This window comes from Cannabis sativa, chromosome 3, assembly GCF_029168945.1.
Source record: "Cannabis sativa cultivar Pink pepper isolate KNU-18-1 chromosome 3, ASM2916894v1, whole genome shotgun sequence".
NCBI lineage: Eukaryota > Viridiplantae > Streptophyta > Magnoliopsida > Rosales > Cannabaceae > Cannabis > Cannabis sativa.
The window spans coordinates 3,162,677-3,180,813 of NC_083603.1; the positions used below are offsets into that span (position 1 = coordinate 3,162,677).

Consider the following 18,137-nt stretch of genomic DNA (forward strand, 5'->3'; position numbering starts at 1 on the left):
TAGTGTAATTGGATATCGGGTCACACATATTTAATAACTATTATAAAATATCGCAAACTTTTTACAAAGCAATACTTACACTGAATATTAATAGAAAACATTGGAATAGCATTTGTTAATACTTTGTTGTATTTAAGTATTTCCTCACCTCTTTTTTCTTGCTTTTTGCCTCACCGACGCCATTCCCATGTCGTCGTCCTCCATTCTCTACCCTCTCTAGCCTTATTGTTTTTTCTTGGGTTACTTCGTTGACATTGACGAGGCAAAAATTAAAGTGGCGTTTGATTGGGTGGAATAAAAATATAAGAATAGAAATGGAATAGAATAAAATTTAAAATGTATAAAAAAAATTGATAAAAAAATCATTAAATACTTTCTCATGTTACATTAGAATGGTCTTTCTTTCTATTTTAAAATGGAATACTCATGTTAGGATTTATAAAACATTCAAGAAATATAAAAATCACAGATCTAAATTTATTCCTAAAAGTGCTTTAATATAGAAAACCCTAAATCACAAATCTATAGAATCTTTGCTAAATTAAAGAAGAAGATGATGATTAAAGATGAGCGGAAGCACTAACCTGAAGCCATTGTTGGAGATTGAAGATAAGGTTTTGATCTTCAAAGAATACACTATTTTCTAAAGTATTTTCTCTAATGGGGAATGAGAGAATACAGAAATCCTAGTATTTCTTGGGGACCACTACCTATTTATATACTCATCTTAGAATGAGTTTTGGGTATTTATAATTTGGCCCCTCAACAAATTATAAATTAACTTATGGTATCTACACATTATTTCCATAAAAATTTAATACCCTTTTGATACACATAACATAATTGGTCACTTAATTTTGTATCACACTTTATAATAGCATATACATTATACATATATGCTCAAAATAGGATTTTAATCCAACAAGTCATTCCACCAAAATGGTAGAAAGGGCATTCCAATATTTTAAAATGCAACCAAACAAAGGAATGGAATAAAAATTATTTCTTTTCCTTTCCATTATATTTTATTTCATTATTTCCAACCAAACACCACCTAAGATCTAGATAACTAAAATTTAAAAGAAAATAATTTGAGAAGAGCTAACTACAAAATTATTCACAAAATGCTACTTTACATAGTGTTAGACACTTTAAATTAATAACAAAGGTAAATGTTATTTTAGACTTTGTTTTATAAAAATTACTTATTAAATTTTCTATTTTTAAATGAAAAATTTGACTTTATATTTTTTAAAATGAAACAAAATAGTAACATGAGTTATTTTTTGTCCAAATAAAATTAAGTAATAAAACGATATTAAGGTGTTATATAACAAAACTGATTATATAAATATTTTTTGAATTTATTCGTGTTATAAATTATCTTCAAGTTGGTTATATTAAAAATATATCTATCGAAAGTTGAGTTTAATGTAGTATTTTGTACTATATTAGAAAATAAAAAGTTAAATTTATAATTTAATAAAATAAAAAAATTAATAATTTTTACAAAATATAAAATTTAAAATAGCATTAACCCTAATATCAATGAGAAACTTATCCAATATATGTTATTAAATATTAAAATGTCAGCATAATATATATAAAAAATACTATATCAATGTCGGTATGGTTTCAAATTAGGAAAATATTTGTAGAGTTATGAAGATGAAATAAGAAATGAAAAGAAGGATAATTAGGTAATTTTGTTGAAAGATTTTATTAGATTTAGATAAAAGACAAAGCCAACTAACTACTTGGAAAAATGAATGATGGGCCACTTGATCTAAAGCTTACGTGTTGGATTCATGAATTCATATTTTACTAAATTACAAAGAAAAACAAAATAAAGAAAAAATATAGTTGGTTTTTTTAATTGTTCATACTTATGTTTTGCCTTATCTTTTAATTTAATAATTATTATAAAATTATATATAAAACTTATATTAATTTTGTAAATATAAGTTAGATTTTTTGATACATTACAAAATCAGCATAAGTTCAGAAAATACGAGTACAATTAAATATGATGAAATATGATTTTTGGTATGATATATAAATTTGTATGAAATAACATGAAAAATATAACTTAAGTACGATACGACACAAAAAATCTAAAAGATAAATCCAAAAGAATAACACCATAAAAAATCTTATAATCTAAAAATAATAATAATTTAAGTTGTTACTAGTAAATGTTAAAATTTTAATATTTCTAATAACTTTTTAATATGATTATTAGTCAAATATTATTAACAAATTATCATAAGATAATTAATGCTAAAAAATACATATAATTTAGTAATTATTTTATAAATTATAAAAATAAAATACAAATTCGAGCCCATATAAAAAAACATACCAACCCAAGCAAAATAAATCTTACAAGACATATCGGATTAACCCTTTAAAAAATATTATAACATACGATATAATACAATACAACTTGTATTTTAAAAAATATGAACAAAAAAAATATGAATCGAATCAGATATTTAATTACACTACTACCTTTTACTATAGTGCTAAATATAGGTGAAACAAATTTAGCAATTTTTTTAAATTAATAAATTGTTGACGTGGTTGCTTGTGAGTGGTGTTTCATTTTTGTGGTTTGGAGGAATTATAGTGGTGACTATTTGGACACTCATATAACCACAAACACTCTCTCTTTCTCTCTACTTTAGTAGTCACAAGAGAATTTGAGAATGTTTGAAACATCATTTTCTCATCTTACATTTTAGATTAAGATTTGGAATATTTAGACAAAAATTGGCAATAAATAATGGCCTCATGATGTTTGTGGAAGCATTATTGGTTCATTTGTACAAATTCTACACGTTCATTATTGTGTATTAATTCAAATATAATTAAATAGAAAAATCAAATTTATTCATGGCCTAAATTGCTCATAAATATATACTAGAAGATATTTTCAAAGTAATAAGATGGACATGTTAGGCACTCTTATTAGCACTAACATTTTTATTTTATTTTTTTTTAATGAAAAATCACACTTTATTAATCATTAACTTACACCGAATTCGAATTCGGTAGCAAATTAGATAAAATACATAATTAACCAACATTTTTTAAATTTAAAAAAGAGCCAAAAAAAAAAGTTTGATTCTCTTATTTTTATTTCTTAACCGAGATAGATCCCATGAATTGCGATCTTAATGCATACATATACAAATAGTCCAATGAAAGTGTAATGACCGCTTTAGTGATTTGGATTAGTAAAGACAATTAGCACTAATTTTTGTTAATTTTTACAATTATTTATGAATTTGTTTATTTGTGTACCCCAATATTTAGAAATGAGTATTAGAGTTATAATTTCTCAATTCCGGAGATTTTATTAAACTCTAGGGGTATTATTTGTTCTATATGTGAAATATGTTATTTTTGTAATTTTTGCTCGGCGACGACAGAAAATGCAATGGATGGCTAGTTTGATCACATGGGTAAGTTCAGAACCTTATTTCTTAGTGGAAAATATTTTAGAGAAAATTAAATAGCGGGATTAAGCGGGGTTACGAAGTTTGACCATTTTACCCCTAGCTTTAGAAATACTTAAGTTTAACCTAAAAGGCATTTTGGTCATTTTAAAGGGTGGATTTGTGACAGTCAGTAGTCCCGTGATCTGTAAGGGGAAATACCGGGTAAGCTGTACAATCTCACACTGCATGGGGAAGGTCAAGTGGGATGATTCTAAGACTGTGTAGGTATGGGACTACACAGTTGAATAGAGTTTAAATGGATTGATTGGTACTACCTATATCAAGAAGGTGCATCTTGTTTTTCGGTAGCCCATCTCGAAAGAACTCCACAGTTAAGCGTGCTTGGCCTTGGAGCAATTTCAAGGATGGGTGACCTCCTGGGAAGTTTTCCCAGGATGTGTGTGAGTGAGGACAAAGCATGCTGAAAACACTCGTGTTGGTCTGTAGGGTCAGTCATCAGTCCATGAAGCAGCCAGAGTGACATACTCGTGTATAAGAGCCATTCATTCCGTGGGTGTAAGGACCCAATGGAGGCTTGAAGCGGGGACGTTACAAATGGTATCAGAGCGTTGACCCAGCCGGAAGTGTGGTCGACGAGGACGTCGGACCCCGTAAGGGGGGGTGATTGTGACGCGGTAGTCCCGTGATCCGGGAAATACCGGGTAAGTTCGTACAATCTCACCTGCATGGGGAAGGTCGAGTGGGATGATTCTAAGACCGTGTAGGTATGGGGACACGCTGAATAGTTTAAATGGATTGATTGGTACCTATATCGAAGGTGCATCTTGTTTTTCGGTAGCCCATCTCGAAAGAACTCCACGCTTAAGCGTGCTTGGCCTTGGAGCAATTTCAAGGATGGGTGACCTCCTGGGAAGTTTTCCCAGGATGTGTGTGAGTGAGGACAAAGCATGCTGAAAACACTCGTGTTGGTCTGTAGGGTCAGTCATCAGTCCATGAAGCAGCCAGAGTGACATACTCGTGTATGAGAGCCATTCATTCCGTGGGTGTAAGGACCCAATGGAGGCTTGAAGCGGGGACGTTACAGGATTGGTGGCTGCCTAGGGAGGTGACATGTGGCCTCTTTTATTTCAGCAAGGATTAATTTCCTAGACTTTAATTCATTTAAGGAAAAAAATTAAGAAAAAGGAAAAATTAGAAAGGAAAGGGCATCTCTCTCTCTCTCTCTCTCTCTCTCTCTCTCTCTCTCTCTCTCTCTCTCTCTCTCGGCTGAGACAAAACCAGGGGAAGGACAAGTTTTTTCTCCCTATTTTTCTGAAATTAAGCTAAGGATTTCAGTGTTCTTAGAGCTAAGGTAACCCTTGGTTGTGTGTTTTTAAGCTTTTACTTTGGTTTCATGTTGTGAAATTGTGAATTGGGGGTTGTTAGGGTTAGGTGTTGATGCAATTCGAATTCTAGGCTTAGTTTGAGTTGGTTTTAAGTCCTAGCAGCTGGTTTTGATGTTTGATTTAGGTTTTGTGCAAGTTTGAGCATAGAAACCTTAACTTTGATCTCTAATGGCATGTTTTGATTCAGTGAGTTTTTCTATGGTTTATTGGCTGGAATATGTTGTGTATACCCTAATTAGGTACTCTGGAAAGTTTGGTAGCATTTGGTGGATTATTGAGCAAATAATGAAATGTTTGGGGTGGACTGGTGCAAACCGGCTAGCCGATTTTACCAGACCCCCAAAACTGGCTGGCAGGATCCCCAAACACTTCATTTTCTCAATTTTCGTCTACTTCAGTACCGTGGTTGGGTGTTTCCCTAATTCCAGAGTTTGAGTAACCTCTAGGGAGTACAACAGAACCTAGGGTTATGAATTCGGGTTTCCCGGGATTAGGGTTTTAATCATGTAACTTACCCGGTTTCATAATGTGATTAGGGCATCCATCTAGCATGAGACTTTTCGTTCAGGTCGGTCAGCACACTTGAATTCGAAAAGAAGGTAAGAACCGAATATAATGTGTGATATCAATATCTGAGTGTATGTATATGTTATGTGTATATGCATGCTTAAAGTGTTAGTTGCACTACCAACACTTGTACAGTTAAGGTATAGGGTGCATTGGTATAGTGAATGTCATTTGAGAGTACATTACAGTGATACCAGCACAACTACGAGAAAGTACTGAGTGTGTGTGGCATATCACTCAGTGGTACTCAGGGTATGAAACAAACCCTACCAACACTCGTACAGTGAGGTACGTAGTGTATGTGGTATAGTGGCTATACCCTAGTATGGAATGTTCTTACTCATCTGTTGAGCCTTGTAAATAGGTGTATGGGCGCCTAAATACAAGTCGGAAATTATATGATATGTTATATGCTTTTCTTACTGAGTCTGTCGACTCACAGTTCTACTTCCATGTGTAGGTAAAGGAAAGGCGAAAGCTGAACAGGAGTGAACCTGAGCTCGGATGAAGTTGTACATGTCAAAGCAGCGCGACCTGGAGTGTTCGGTCTCGGGACATCTGGGGTTATATTTTGTAGTCGTTGTGCGACCTGGATTATATGTATTTTGGAGTATTAAGTTTAAAAGTTTGAAAACGGGATCCCGGGACTTGTAAATAGTTTTGTATATTATAAAGTTTATTAATTAACATAAAAGTTTTAATTTGACACATTTTTCAAGAAAATTCTTTGATTAGCAAAGACAGCACTGTAATTGAAAAAGCATTGTAGCCTGCCTTAGCATTAGGGCGTTACAGAAAGCAAGAATTTATATGAACATTTGGAACATTTCATTTTTGAGCAGAGAGTCATTTTTATTTTCAAGTAGCATTCGATCGATTACATATTAGTTAATATTCGATTGATAGGTCTGAGGATCTCGACAAAATATATTTGTCTAGGTCACTTTCTTTTCTTTTTGTCCAAGTTTCTTCTCTTTTTATCTAACTCATTTCTTTTTTTCTTTGTGAGTTTCGGGAATATCCCCATTCATAGGTCTAAGATCCACATCTATGAATTGAAAGGTCTGAATAATCAACTCTGCCATCAGTTGTTAGAATCAATAAATCTTCAAATCATTAATTTAAAAAATAAAAATATTTTTTATTGGATGATCATGTTACTTCACAAAAATTGAAATTCTTGATCAATGGAAGTTATAGGTAAAAATTCTATTTTAGAACAGTCCGAGCCAAATAGTGTTAATTTTATATTTAAATTAATTATAACTAATTACATACTTAAAATAAATTATTTTTTTAACAAAAACATTTAATAAGACATTTATTTAGTAAATAATATTATAAATGTTTTTATTTTTTATTTATAAGGAAATAAAATAAAATTGTATTAGGTTACAAGTAATTATTTTTAATTAATTTTTAAATTAATCACAATCGTTTAATAATGATCTAATAACTAAAATTAAATGTAACTGTGGTGATTTAATCTGTTAGGATTTTATGCCTTAAATAAAATCTATTTCAGTATAATCTTATTTATAGTCAATAAAAGATTAGAAGTCATTTATGTTTACATGTATTTTTTATGTTTGTGGTTTAATATACAATTTTTGTTAAATCCAAAACATATAGTTATTCACAATTACAGTGATGCCAACACAGTGGAGGCAATTTTGATTATATGCTTCAAAAGTTAATGTCCCATGATTCATCAGTGCACTAGATTTACACTAATGTGATAGTCAGCGATAAAATTTACTTACACATTGAATAAATATTATGTTCTTTCCAAGACATTGGCAAAGTATGCTAGTATCAGATGTATAGAGTATACATTGGACTGAGACCGATATTGATCTTGATAAAGATATTATAATCTTACCGTTATATATTTCTAAGTCAATATCACTGGTTGATCTTAGATCAAAAGATCTTAATCCTGATATGGTTAGGTTCGATCTCAAGAGTGTTATTTATATTCTTTCAGTTATTCGTTGAAACTCATATGGGTGAACACATACATCTTGAGAACATGATAGTACAATTGAGTGGGAGCGCTAATCATAAATATGGACTCTATAACTTCTATCTGGACATAGAAGTAAAATGATGATTTCCTTCAAGCTTGGCTTAATAGAGATAAATGGAAGAACTCTTATTTCAGTAATTATATTAGTTTACTGAAATATTATTTATAGGAAGCTAAGTATTTTAAGGATAAAATATATTGAGGGGTGGAACGGTAAATTTGTTCCTACTTGATGTATACATCTATAGAGTATCTTTGATTATTGAGATTAGAACGATGGATAATTTCATAGTGTATCTATATCGTGGAACATATAGAGCGCTCTATATAATTGAGAGTGCAATTCCAAATCTATAGTGGTGCAAATAGGAATTAATAAGTCAGGAAATTTACTTGGTAAATTCTAGATCTGCTTATTGAAAGCTCGGTTATATAGGCCCATGGTCCCCACACAAGTTGAGACAATACCGCTTGTAAGACTCAGTTAATTGATTTTAATTAATTAATTATAATTTTAAAATTAGACTATGTCTTATTTATGAATTTTCACTAAGCAAGGGCTTAATTGTGAAGAAAAGAGGTTTTAAGGTTTATTTGTTAATTGAGAGACTTCATTAAGTCTTATTAATAAATAAATTAAATAGAAATTTTATTTGATAATTAATTTTAATTATTAAATAAATAGTTTTGAAATTTAAAGGATTGAAATTGGAAAATATAATATTTGTGAAGGAAAATGATAAATAGTTGTATAAAATGGCAAAATTGTAATTAGTGAGATACATATCCTATGGCTGGCCGCTTAAGGTGTTTTTAGCCATATATTTATCTATTTTTTAATTCTATATAATTTAAACCTAAACCTAAAAGGATTCCTATAAATAGATAGTGATATACTCAAAACTGACAACTGATAACATAAGCCTTTCAGTTAAATTTGAGCCTTCTCTCTCTTTCTCTCTCTCTCTCTCTCTATATATATATTTTGAATCCTTCTCTCTATCTTTCTCTTTAATTTTCGAGTCTCATAGTGATAGAGTACATGTTCACACATAACAAGTCTAGCACTCAATCATAGTGTGTAAGACTGTGAAACTTGAAGGAGAATCAGGCTCATATCTTGATAATACTTTGCGATAGAAAGGAACAAAGGTTAGAGATCTCAGTAGAAGGAGACATTTAATTCCGTTACAATCAATGTAATGTTTCTTGAACTAAATGGAGTCATGCTCCTAGTGTAATGGCTCACTCAAGGGACATGAATTATACAAAACTCAGACCCTTTACAATAGTGAACACTCAGCCTCTCTAGCTAATGAATAGCAACTAGTCTTTATATATAAACCAATACAAGTGTACCTGAACCGATAAATATAATAAAATTTAACTAACAATTTTTTTTGACGTAGTGATTAAAATCATCAATGAATTTACGATGCAGACATCAACAAATAGCGCAGGAACTTCCTTAAACCTGGATAGTGCATCGTCTAACTAACTTAATTGTCAAACTTGCACAAGTGTATAAACCCCATAGTAACCATCATACATACACTACTACAAACTGTATTTTTAGTGTGGGTTACATATTTAATATTTAATGTAACTATTAAAACTTTTTTATTTTTTATTGTTTATATATTAAATTTCACATATTTATTCTATTGATGCCTCATATTAAAATGTCAATGAATATGCTAATTAAAAAAGAAAAAATGACTTTACAAATTCACATGAAATTTAATGTTTCATTTAAAGAACTTTGACCAATATTATTCTAAATTGACATCAAAGAAAAAGTTTATGCTAAATTTTCGGGACAAACATTGTCACATTAAATTTTACTTATACGATATACTATATTAAATGGCCAAGTTTTTAATTTTTTCCTAAGTAATAAATATTTTGGTCAAGTTTATAATTAGGTAAATATAATATATATCCTCAAAAGATTGATCTAATTATTTATTCACTTAAGATCGAGTTTGATCAATATGAAAAATATATATAGTCAACTTTATATTGCTCACAATTCAAAGTCTTTTGCTTTGTCTTGGTCTTCTTTCTTCATTTATTTTATTGTTGTATCAAATTATTTGTAAGACCCATTTGATTTATTATTTATTATCTATGCATGTGTTACTTTTGTAACAATTATGGGTGTAAATGGGTTTAAATGAGTTATTTGAAAGTAACTTATTGTTAAAAAAATGCTCAATAAAGCTGAAATAATAATAACTAGTTACTAATTATTAAAATTTTTAAGTTTTGTAAATAACTCTCTAAAGCATTCTAAATCATTCTTACTTGACTTTATATCAGTACTTATACACAATGATAAAAATAAATCCTCAATAGCTATATTTTTATTATAACTTTGAATTTTAAAAAAGTAAGTTGTGTAACTTTCTTTACACACTTAATTGATGATAATATAAAAGTTATAAAATTTAAGTAATTCTATTTCTACCTGTTACAAATATTTACATTTAATTAATTTGTTACATTATATATTCAATCTATATTTTACATTATTTAATAAATGACATAACATTATTTTTGTTGCAATTAATTATTTTAAATTTTGTTTTTGATATTACAAATTATTTAAAGTTTTTTTGAAAATTTATTATAAAATAATTGGAATATAATTTCAAGAAAAAATAATACTAATTATATATATAAGTAAATTTTGGGAAAAATAATAAACTTCGCAGCGAAATAACAAAGAAATGAAACAAAATAATTTATTCAGTTTGGTAAAACTACCAAAATCACAAAGAGAGATATATTTTATTTATTACTTCAAAATTACATATACTATTTATCTCAATCTCTCTACCTAAATCACAATACACTTTTCGCTTGTTTCTCACTCTCACCACATAATAAACTCACACATTTCTTTTTTCACAACTCACTATTTTTCCCCACACACAAAACACATAATTATAAAATTACAAAATTTAGGCACCAAGACAACTTTGGGAACAAGACATAATAAAACTTCCTTAAGAAGACTCGTGAAAGCTTGATTACCAAGACTTTTCTTTTCCCACAATTAGTAATTACACAAAAAAAAAAAATTATAACTTTACAAATATAGATAAATAAATAATTTGAGTCACTCTAGCCCTAAAAAAGAAAATGTGATCAAAATAATTAGTCCATTTATTTTACTTTTTCAATGGAGAAAAAAAGAAAGAAGCATCACTGCTTGTCTAGTTCATAGATTGATAGTAATTAAAAAATTTAAATATAATATCGAGTAATTTATAGCATAATTACGTAATTTAATTCTTAGATACAAATAATTATATAAATTTAATTGTTGACGATAATAATATCTAAATTATATTTTTAAAACTTTCATAAATACGTGATCATTAAATTTCAAATTATTATCCACTCGTCATTTTTTATTGTATATTTAAATAAAATTTAATGATCTGCACTAATTAGTAACTATCACCTGGCTAACGATTAGGTACTACGAAAATTCTAAAAATATAATTTAATATTATTATTATCACCAAAAATTAAACTTAAATAATTATCTACAACGGAAAATTAAACTTAAACATTTATCCCCACAAATTACTATATAATATATAACAAGTCAATACAAACAAACCAAATACTAAATATTATATTATAATTATTGTTAGTGTATATAATATTACGTACACACACAAACACTTACTATAATATATACATTTATATATTATAAACCCAAAACTTGGGTTTGCTCTTATTATTATTAGATTAATTCAATTAAACAAATAGCCTAGTTTTACCACTTCCACCCTTTGACGGTTCAGATCCATATTAAGTATTTTTCAAACCTTCAACGGTCAATATTCAATATTACCCAAATTATAATAATATTAACTCATCAATTATAAGAATTCTCTACATTGATCTCTTCAAGGTCTTCCCTTTGAAAATAAATAAACACCGTGTACGTGTGAAGAAAATTAAGCACACAAAATATAACATATATATATAGAAACACAATGATAATATATATACTAATCCTCATATTTGAACTCATTACAAAATTTTATATACTATCTTTCTTCTTCTTATAAGGATTGTAGTTCTAGAGCTGAGTAATCGAAAAGATTCTGAAGCATTCTCGAATTTAGGTATTAGTTGGTTTGAATATTATATTTCAAGTAGTGTAAAAATGGTTTTGGGTTGGAGATTAAGGAGAAAAAGCAACAAGAAGAAGAGCCTCAAGGCAATGAAGGTTGAGATTCCAAACCATTTCCTTTGTCCAATCGCATTTGATTTGATGAAAGATCCGGTTACATTATCAACTGGCATAACCTACGATCGAGAAAACATCGAAAAGTGGCTCGAGGAAGGGAATTTCACTTGTCCTGTCACCAATCAGATTCTCCATAACTTTGATTTGATTCCCAACCATTCCATTCGCAAGATGATCCAAGAATGGGGTTTGGAGAATCAAAAGCACGGTTTCCAACGCATTCCCACGCCTCGAATTCCAATCACGCCAATCGAGGTAACCAATATTCTTTCTTTCATAGAATCTTCATCTAGGCAGCTAGACACATCCAGCTGCCTAGAAGCCCTAAAGAAAATAAAGCAATGGGGTACAGAAAGCCACCATCGCAACAAACGTTGTATGGTGGCTAATGGCGCGGCCGAAGTACTCTCGGCTGCGTTCGAGAGCTTCGCAGCCGAACCATTTGAAGAAAATAGTATTGTTTGCGAAGAAATATTGTCGAATTTGGCTTGGATGTTTCCAATTGGAAAAATTGCTCGAAATCACTTAAAATCAGAAGCTTCTTTACGTTGCATGATTCAGTTTCTCACACGTGTGGAGACGAATATCTCAACAAAGGAGAATTCAATCAAAACATTAGAAGAGCTAATCATTTTTTATGATGTTGAAGATGATCAAAACCAAACCTACACATTATTAGAATTTCTATCAAAAATAGAGGGAGTAAATGAGATACTAATGGAGTTCATCCAAAAAAAAGTTTCAAACAAAATTACCAAATCTACCCTCATGATAATCTACCAAATGGTTTCAACAACTCCTTCATTGGAAATTACCATATTGTCCTTCCTTGAAATGGGCTTGATTTCTTCACTCTTGGAAATCCTTGTAGATTCTCATGATGATCAAGAGAATAACAAGGTTATAATAAGTGAAAGAGCATTGGGTATTATGCATAGTGTTTTAAGTTACTACCAAGGTAGAGTAAAAGCCTATGAAAATGACCTAACTATACCAATTTTGGTTAAGAAACTTTTGAGGGTTTCAAATTTGGCTACTGAATTTTCAGTCTCATCAATTTGGAAACTTTGTATGAATGGAGTAGTGGAACAAGAGAAAGAAGAGTTGAGATCAGTTGTTCTTGTTGAGACTCTTCAAGTTGGTGGGTTTCAAAAATTGTTGTTGATTATTCAAGTTGGTTGTGGTTATGAGACTAAGGAAAAAGCAACTGAGGTTTTGAAACTTTTGAATCCTTATAGACCTCAATTGGAATGTATTGAGTCTGTTGATTACAAAAGTCTCCAAAGGTCATTTTGAGATAAAATTAAGTAGTTTTTTTTTGGAGTTCTAGCTAGTTGGAAATAATCTAATATAATATATTCTTTTCTTCTTTTATGTAGATTTTGTTTTAATTAATTAAATTTTGAAATACATGAGTATATATTGGCAAAAATTATAGAGTTACTTTGTAATATAAGTTTTATTTTGTTGTGAGATACTAAATAGTAAAATATTAAAATATTGAATCATATATAAGATTATGAGATACTCCACTTATCGTTAAATTAATTTAAAGATTGCACTTCATAATTCTCTACACATTTAAATGAATTTTGAGATTTATATATTTAAACTTACAATTCATAATTAGAATTACATATCGACTATACTCACAATGTCATGTGAATACTTAAGATATATTTCTAGAACATTATCTACGTGTTATTTTCTTAATTGGTATACTTTAATTAATTTTTAAATAACAAAATAATAATTTAATAACTTTGACCAATCAGGGACTGTCACGTGACCATGGACTTGGCACTTAGCAGTCAAGTTCTACGGAAGTTTCAAAAATATAACTTATGCATTATTACCGTAAAAATTTAAACTTAAGTATTTATCTGTAGCCGGGAGTTAACTTAAATATTAATGACGTAAATCAGTCTTATTTTATTAAAGAATTATCAATAAAATGAATGAGAATTAGGAGTTATTTTTTATTTAGAAATTAAAATTGTTTCAAAACTTCACCAATTTTTGTATAAATTTTGCGCTCCATTCTTCTACTTTGTTGGGCCGTCATATTTTAACTCTCATATTAATATGATATTATTCGTTCTAAATTTTTACAATTTTATTGTTATGCACTTTTCTAAAAAGGTAAGAGTACTCTTAAAAGAATAGTATTTTTATAAAATCATAAAGACTTGGGTTATGTTTATGTTGAGCTTTTTTCCTTTAAAAATAACTTTTGTAAAATAATAATAAAAATATTGAAGAAAGTAATAAAAGGGAAAAAGAGTATATTATTGTTGAAAGTGGGATTTGAACCCACGCCCTTTCGGACCAGAACCTTAATCTGGCGCCTTAGACCAACTCGGCCATTCCAACTCATTTGTTTTATGTACTCAATTTATTATATTTATATCTTTATAATATAACTTTCATATAATATGTATTAACTACGTGACAAAACTCATTAAGTGCAACATCACCATTGATTGTTTCACTTTGTTTAGTATATTTTGTCCTTTTCTTATTTTTTTTTTATTTTTATAAAGACAACATTTATAGATTTAAAATGTAAAATTAGAAGTAGCGGTCATTACATAAAATGTTTCGCAGTGCTAGTTCAAGTAAATTAAAATAATTGTGAATATATATTCATTTAGCTACATTATGAGTAACAAAGTTACCAATTCTTTTAATACTAAAAAAAATACAATTAGACAGCAAATTAGAAATCCTACAATAATAAGTACACTAATTCTCAATTTCTCATCTAAAAATGATTCCATTAAGAGCTTTGATCATAGTTTAGTATATTTTGTCAAAAATTGTATGTTCCACTCTATAAAAGAAATCCTATCAATGAAAATGATGTGGAATTTTCAGTAAATTTTCGTTTCTACCAAAAATGATATGTATATTTTCGGTATTTGGAGAATATGGGTGTCCAATTTTTTTATAAATATGCTTTTAGATATCCGAATAGTTATAATTTTAATTTTTTTTATATCATGGTGTATATTGTATTCATTTAAGATATCGTATAAAATTTTAAAATTTTTAAAATAATTTACATTATGAAAAGTATAGTTCAAATAATTTATTAAATTATAAGAATTTATTTTTGACGTGTTAAGTTATTTTTGATATTGTTATATAAATAATTAAGATTAAAATTATTTAAATATTGAAATTACGAATGTGGTGCATTGATATACTTATTTTGAAGAGCACACTATAAAATTTTTCTATAAAAATATTGTAAAATAAAATATTGTAGGTTATTAGATCTTTCTCATCTCTATAATCTAGGTCCTACCTTTAAATTTCCTTTGATAACCATATGAAAATATTAGGAGATGGTAGAGAATCTATTAGCATGATATTATTTCCATATGAGCAAGTAATTAATTAACAATTGAACTATTTTGATTGGACTTTTGAGGTGTTTTGTGTGGTTGGGTTGGGCCATAGAGATGGTCAAGCCTTAGAATTTGATCCAAATTGTTTAGTCTTTTGGGTCTTTATTTGATGGGTCTCCAAACTTGACTCATGACCAAGTCTTTTGTCTATTGGCCTTGGTTAAGTACTTTTTCTTAAAAAGTCAATAATTATTTATTTTTAAGATTTTTTTTTTCAAAGAGAATAGTTAAAAGGTAGCAATAGTCCTAAACACTACTATAGGAGCATTGGGGATAGTTTTAAAATTGATTTTTTTCCCATGAAGTATGACCTTTGTTGAGTTTTGTCCCCTAAACTTTATTTTATTGTGAAAATTCTTTTCTAAATTCAGTTACATTCTACTTATTTTCTCAAAATAATATTACTTATGTGGCATGAGTTATAAGTATAGATACAGTACAATAATGTATACATGTGTAGGGTGTGCAACTAAAGTCTCGCATTGACTAAAAATAAGAAAGATCATAGGTATATAAGGATAGACACTATCTTCATCGATATGAGGATTTTTAGGAAGGTATCCAAGAATAAAACTTTGAGGGCTTAGGTCCAAAACGGACAATATCAAATTAAAAGTAGAGATGGATGGTGTCTAACGACCTATAACAAGTGGTATTAGAGTTAGGTTCCAAAGTTAGCCATGCATTGGAAGAAAGTACACTAATGGGTAGAGAGTAAACGGATGGAAAATCATTTAAGGGGAGACTTGTTAAGTGTGCAACTAAAGTCCCACATGTGTATATAAAGGATGAACACTATCTTCATTAGTATGAACAATCCATCATTAAATTTCTATTTATGTATTTATTTTATTGTTTGAATTCTTGAGCTTGGTGAAATTAACGATATATTATTAGTGTTATTTTAACAAATTACTTAGAGAAATGAGCAAAAAGTAATTGATACTGATACATACAATGATTTTTTTATAGTTGAGTAAAATTTTTTGTAACATATAAAAGTTTAGAGAGCAAAATTCTTATTTATTCTTTTAAATATAATTTGTTAGCTGTGAGATCAAATGATTGTGAGGTGGAGGAGAGAGAGTCAATTTTTATGAGATAATTATGATACTATTGCTAATTCTAAATAACACCAATTTTTTTTTTTACAAAAAGAAAAAAAAATATAAGTGGCTCAAAACCAATTATACATAAAGTCGTTTTAGCAACATCAGTTGTTGCCACTGTTAAATATTTTATAATACAATGTATTATATTGAATATTATTATTAGATACTGATAATGTTCCAGCACAATTATGATTGATGTAAAATTTTACGAATGATTAATAATTTTATATAATTATTATTAAATTAAAATATGTGGAAGTTATACTTAATTATACACGATATCTTGTGGTACCACTTGGCCACGTTTGTACATTTAGTATTTTTTTTATTATATTAGTATAATATAATATCAAGTCTTACATTTTTAGTTTAATATGTGAAAAATTATTAATTACTTGTAAGATGTTATCTTATAGTAACATTCGATTAGTGTCTAGTAACACTTTTCAAATATTGTGTTATAATATATGATATAAGTGATTGTATAGATTTTTATATTTAAAAGTAACCAAATAAGATGAAAAGGAGAGCTATTGATATTTCTATTTTAGAATTATAATCACATTATTGGTCTTTTTTATCTTTTTCAATTTCTTTTTTCTTTTTCTTTCCTTTTTTGTTAAACTATAAAAGTGTTTTAGACCCACATAAAATTATCCCCTAAAATAATGTCTCTTTTGAAATTGTAAATGATCATTGGTTTAAAACTTTTGTAACAAACACATATTTTTTACTATATATAAATATCTTATCCTATTAATAATATAATATATGAAAAGTTTATTCTAATATATATTTTAATAATTAATCAATGAATTATGAAGCAATGTAAACCAATCAAAATTTGTTGGGGGCTGAGACACAAGATCCTTTGTTTAAAGTTTTTATAATAATAAGGGTAAATACTATTTTAGATTTTATGTCTTATAAAAATTATTAATTAAAATTTTTATTTTATTGAATAGTAAAATAGACTTTATATTATTTAAAATAGTAAAAATAGAATTTTGAACTTATATTTTTGATAATTTTTTTTGATATAACCAACTGAAAAATAATTTCTACCACGAATATATACAGAAATTAATGTAACCAGTTTTATCATAACACTTCTAGATCAAATTATTATTAAGTTTTATTTTGATAAAAAAATTAGTTATGACCTTATTTGTACTATTTTGAAAAATACAAGATTTATTTAATTATTTAACAAAACAAATAAACCAATTAATAATTTTTACAAAATACAAAGTTTTAAATAATATTTATTTTAATAATAATAATAATAATAATAATAATAATAATAATAATAATATAATAATAATGATGATGATGATAATGCATAGTCAAATTGAACAAAATCTATTGGTTTAAGTTTAGTGATTAAATAAATACAACTTGTTATATATAATTATATATGATAAGAACAATTAATAATTAATCAGAAAGTTATATTGTGGTCCTGTTCATGGATAAATTAATTAAATACTAATTTTTCTTATACATAAAAAAAATAAAAATAAAAAAAAGCAAGAGATATGGTGGTCCTAGAATGGTTGTCACTAAAAGTTATTTATTTATTTATTTATATATAATTTCATTTTTTAAAATATAAACAATGAAAAAAATTATTTCACGTTCTAATTATATTAAAAATTAGAAAAGGAAAGATCAACTAGACCAATATATATATAATTATTTTTTGTCAATTGTTCTAATGGCTAATTGGTAGTACTCTCTTTAACTCTTATATATATCTTTCTTTAGACAATTATTTGTGTTTGAATCCCAGTTTCATGGCATGAAATATAGCTAATTAATTAAGTATGAATTTTAAATTGATTAATGCATATGCATTATCTCCACTAATTATTATATATAAATTATTTTTTAA

The 18,137-nt window shown here is 27.9% G+C and overlaps 1 protein-coding gene and 1 non-coding gene across 2 annotated transcripts; one reads left to right on the plus strand and one right to left on the minus strand.

Moving 5' to 3' along the window:
* Positions 1 to 11,493: 11,493 nt before the first annotated feature.
* On the plus strand, positions 11,494 to 13,186 carry LOC115710812 (U-box domain-containing protein 21). The gene has a single exon (XM_030639163.2). It carries the CDS (start codon positions 11,635 to 11,637, stop codon positions 13,012 to 13,014), a length of 1,380 nt encoding a protein of 459 aa, XP_030495023.2. The 5' UTR covers positions 11,494 to 11,634; the 3' UTR covers positions 13,015 to 13,186.
* An 824-nt stretch (positions 13,187 to 14,010) lies between these two features.
* On the minus strand, positions 14,011 to 14,091 carry TRNAL-AAG (transfer RNA leucine (anticodon AAG)). Its single transcript has one exon. It is a non-coding gene; the product is annotated as a tRNA-Leu (tRNA).
* Positions 14,092 to 18,137: the final 4,046 nt, after the last annotated feature.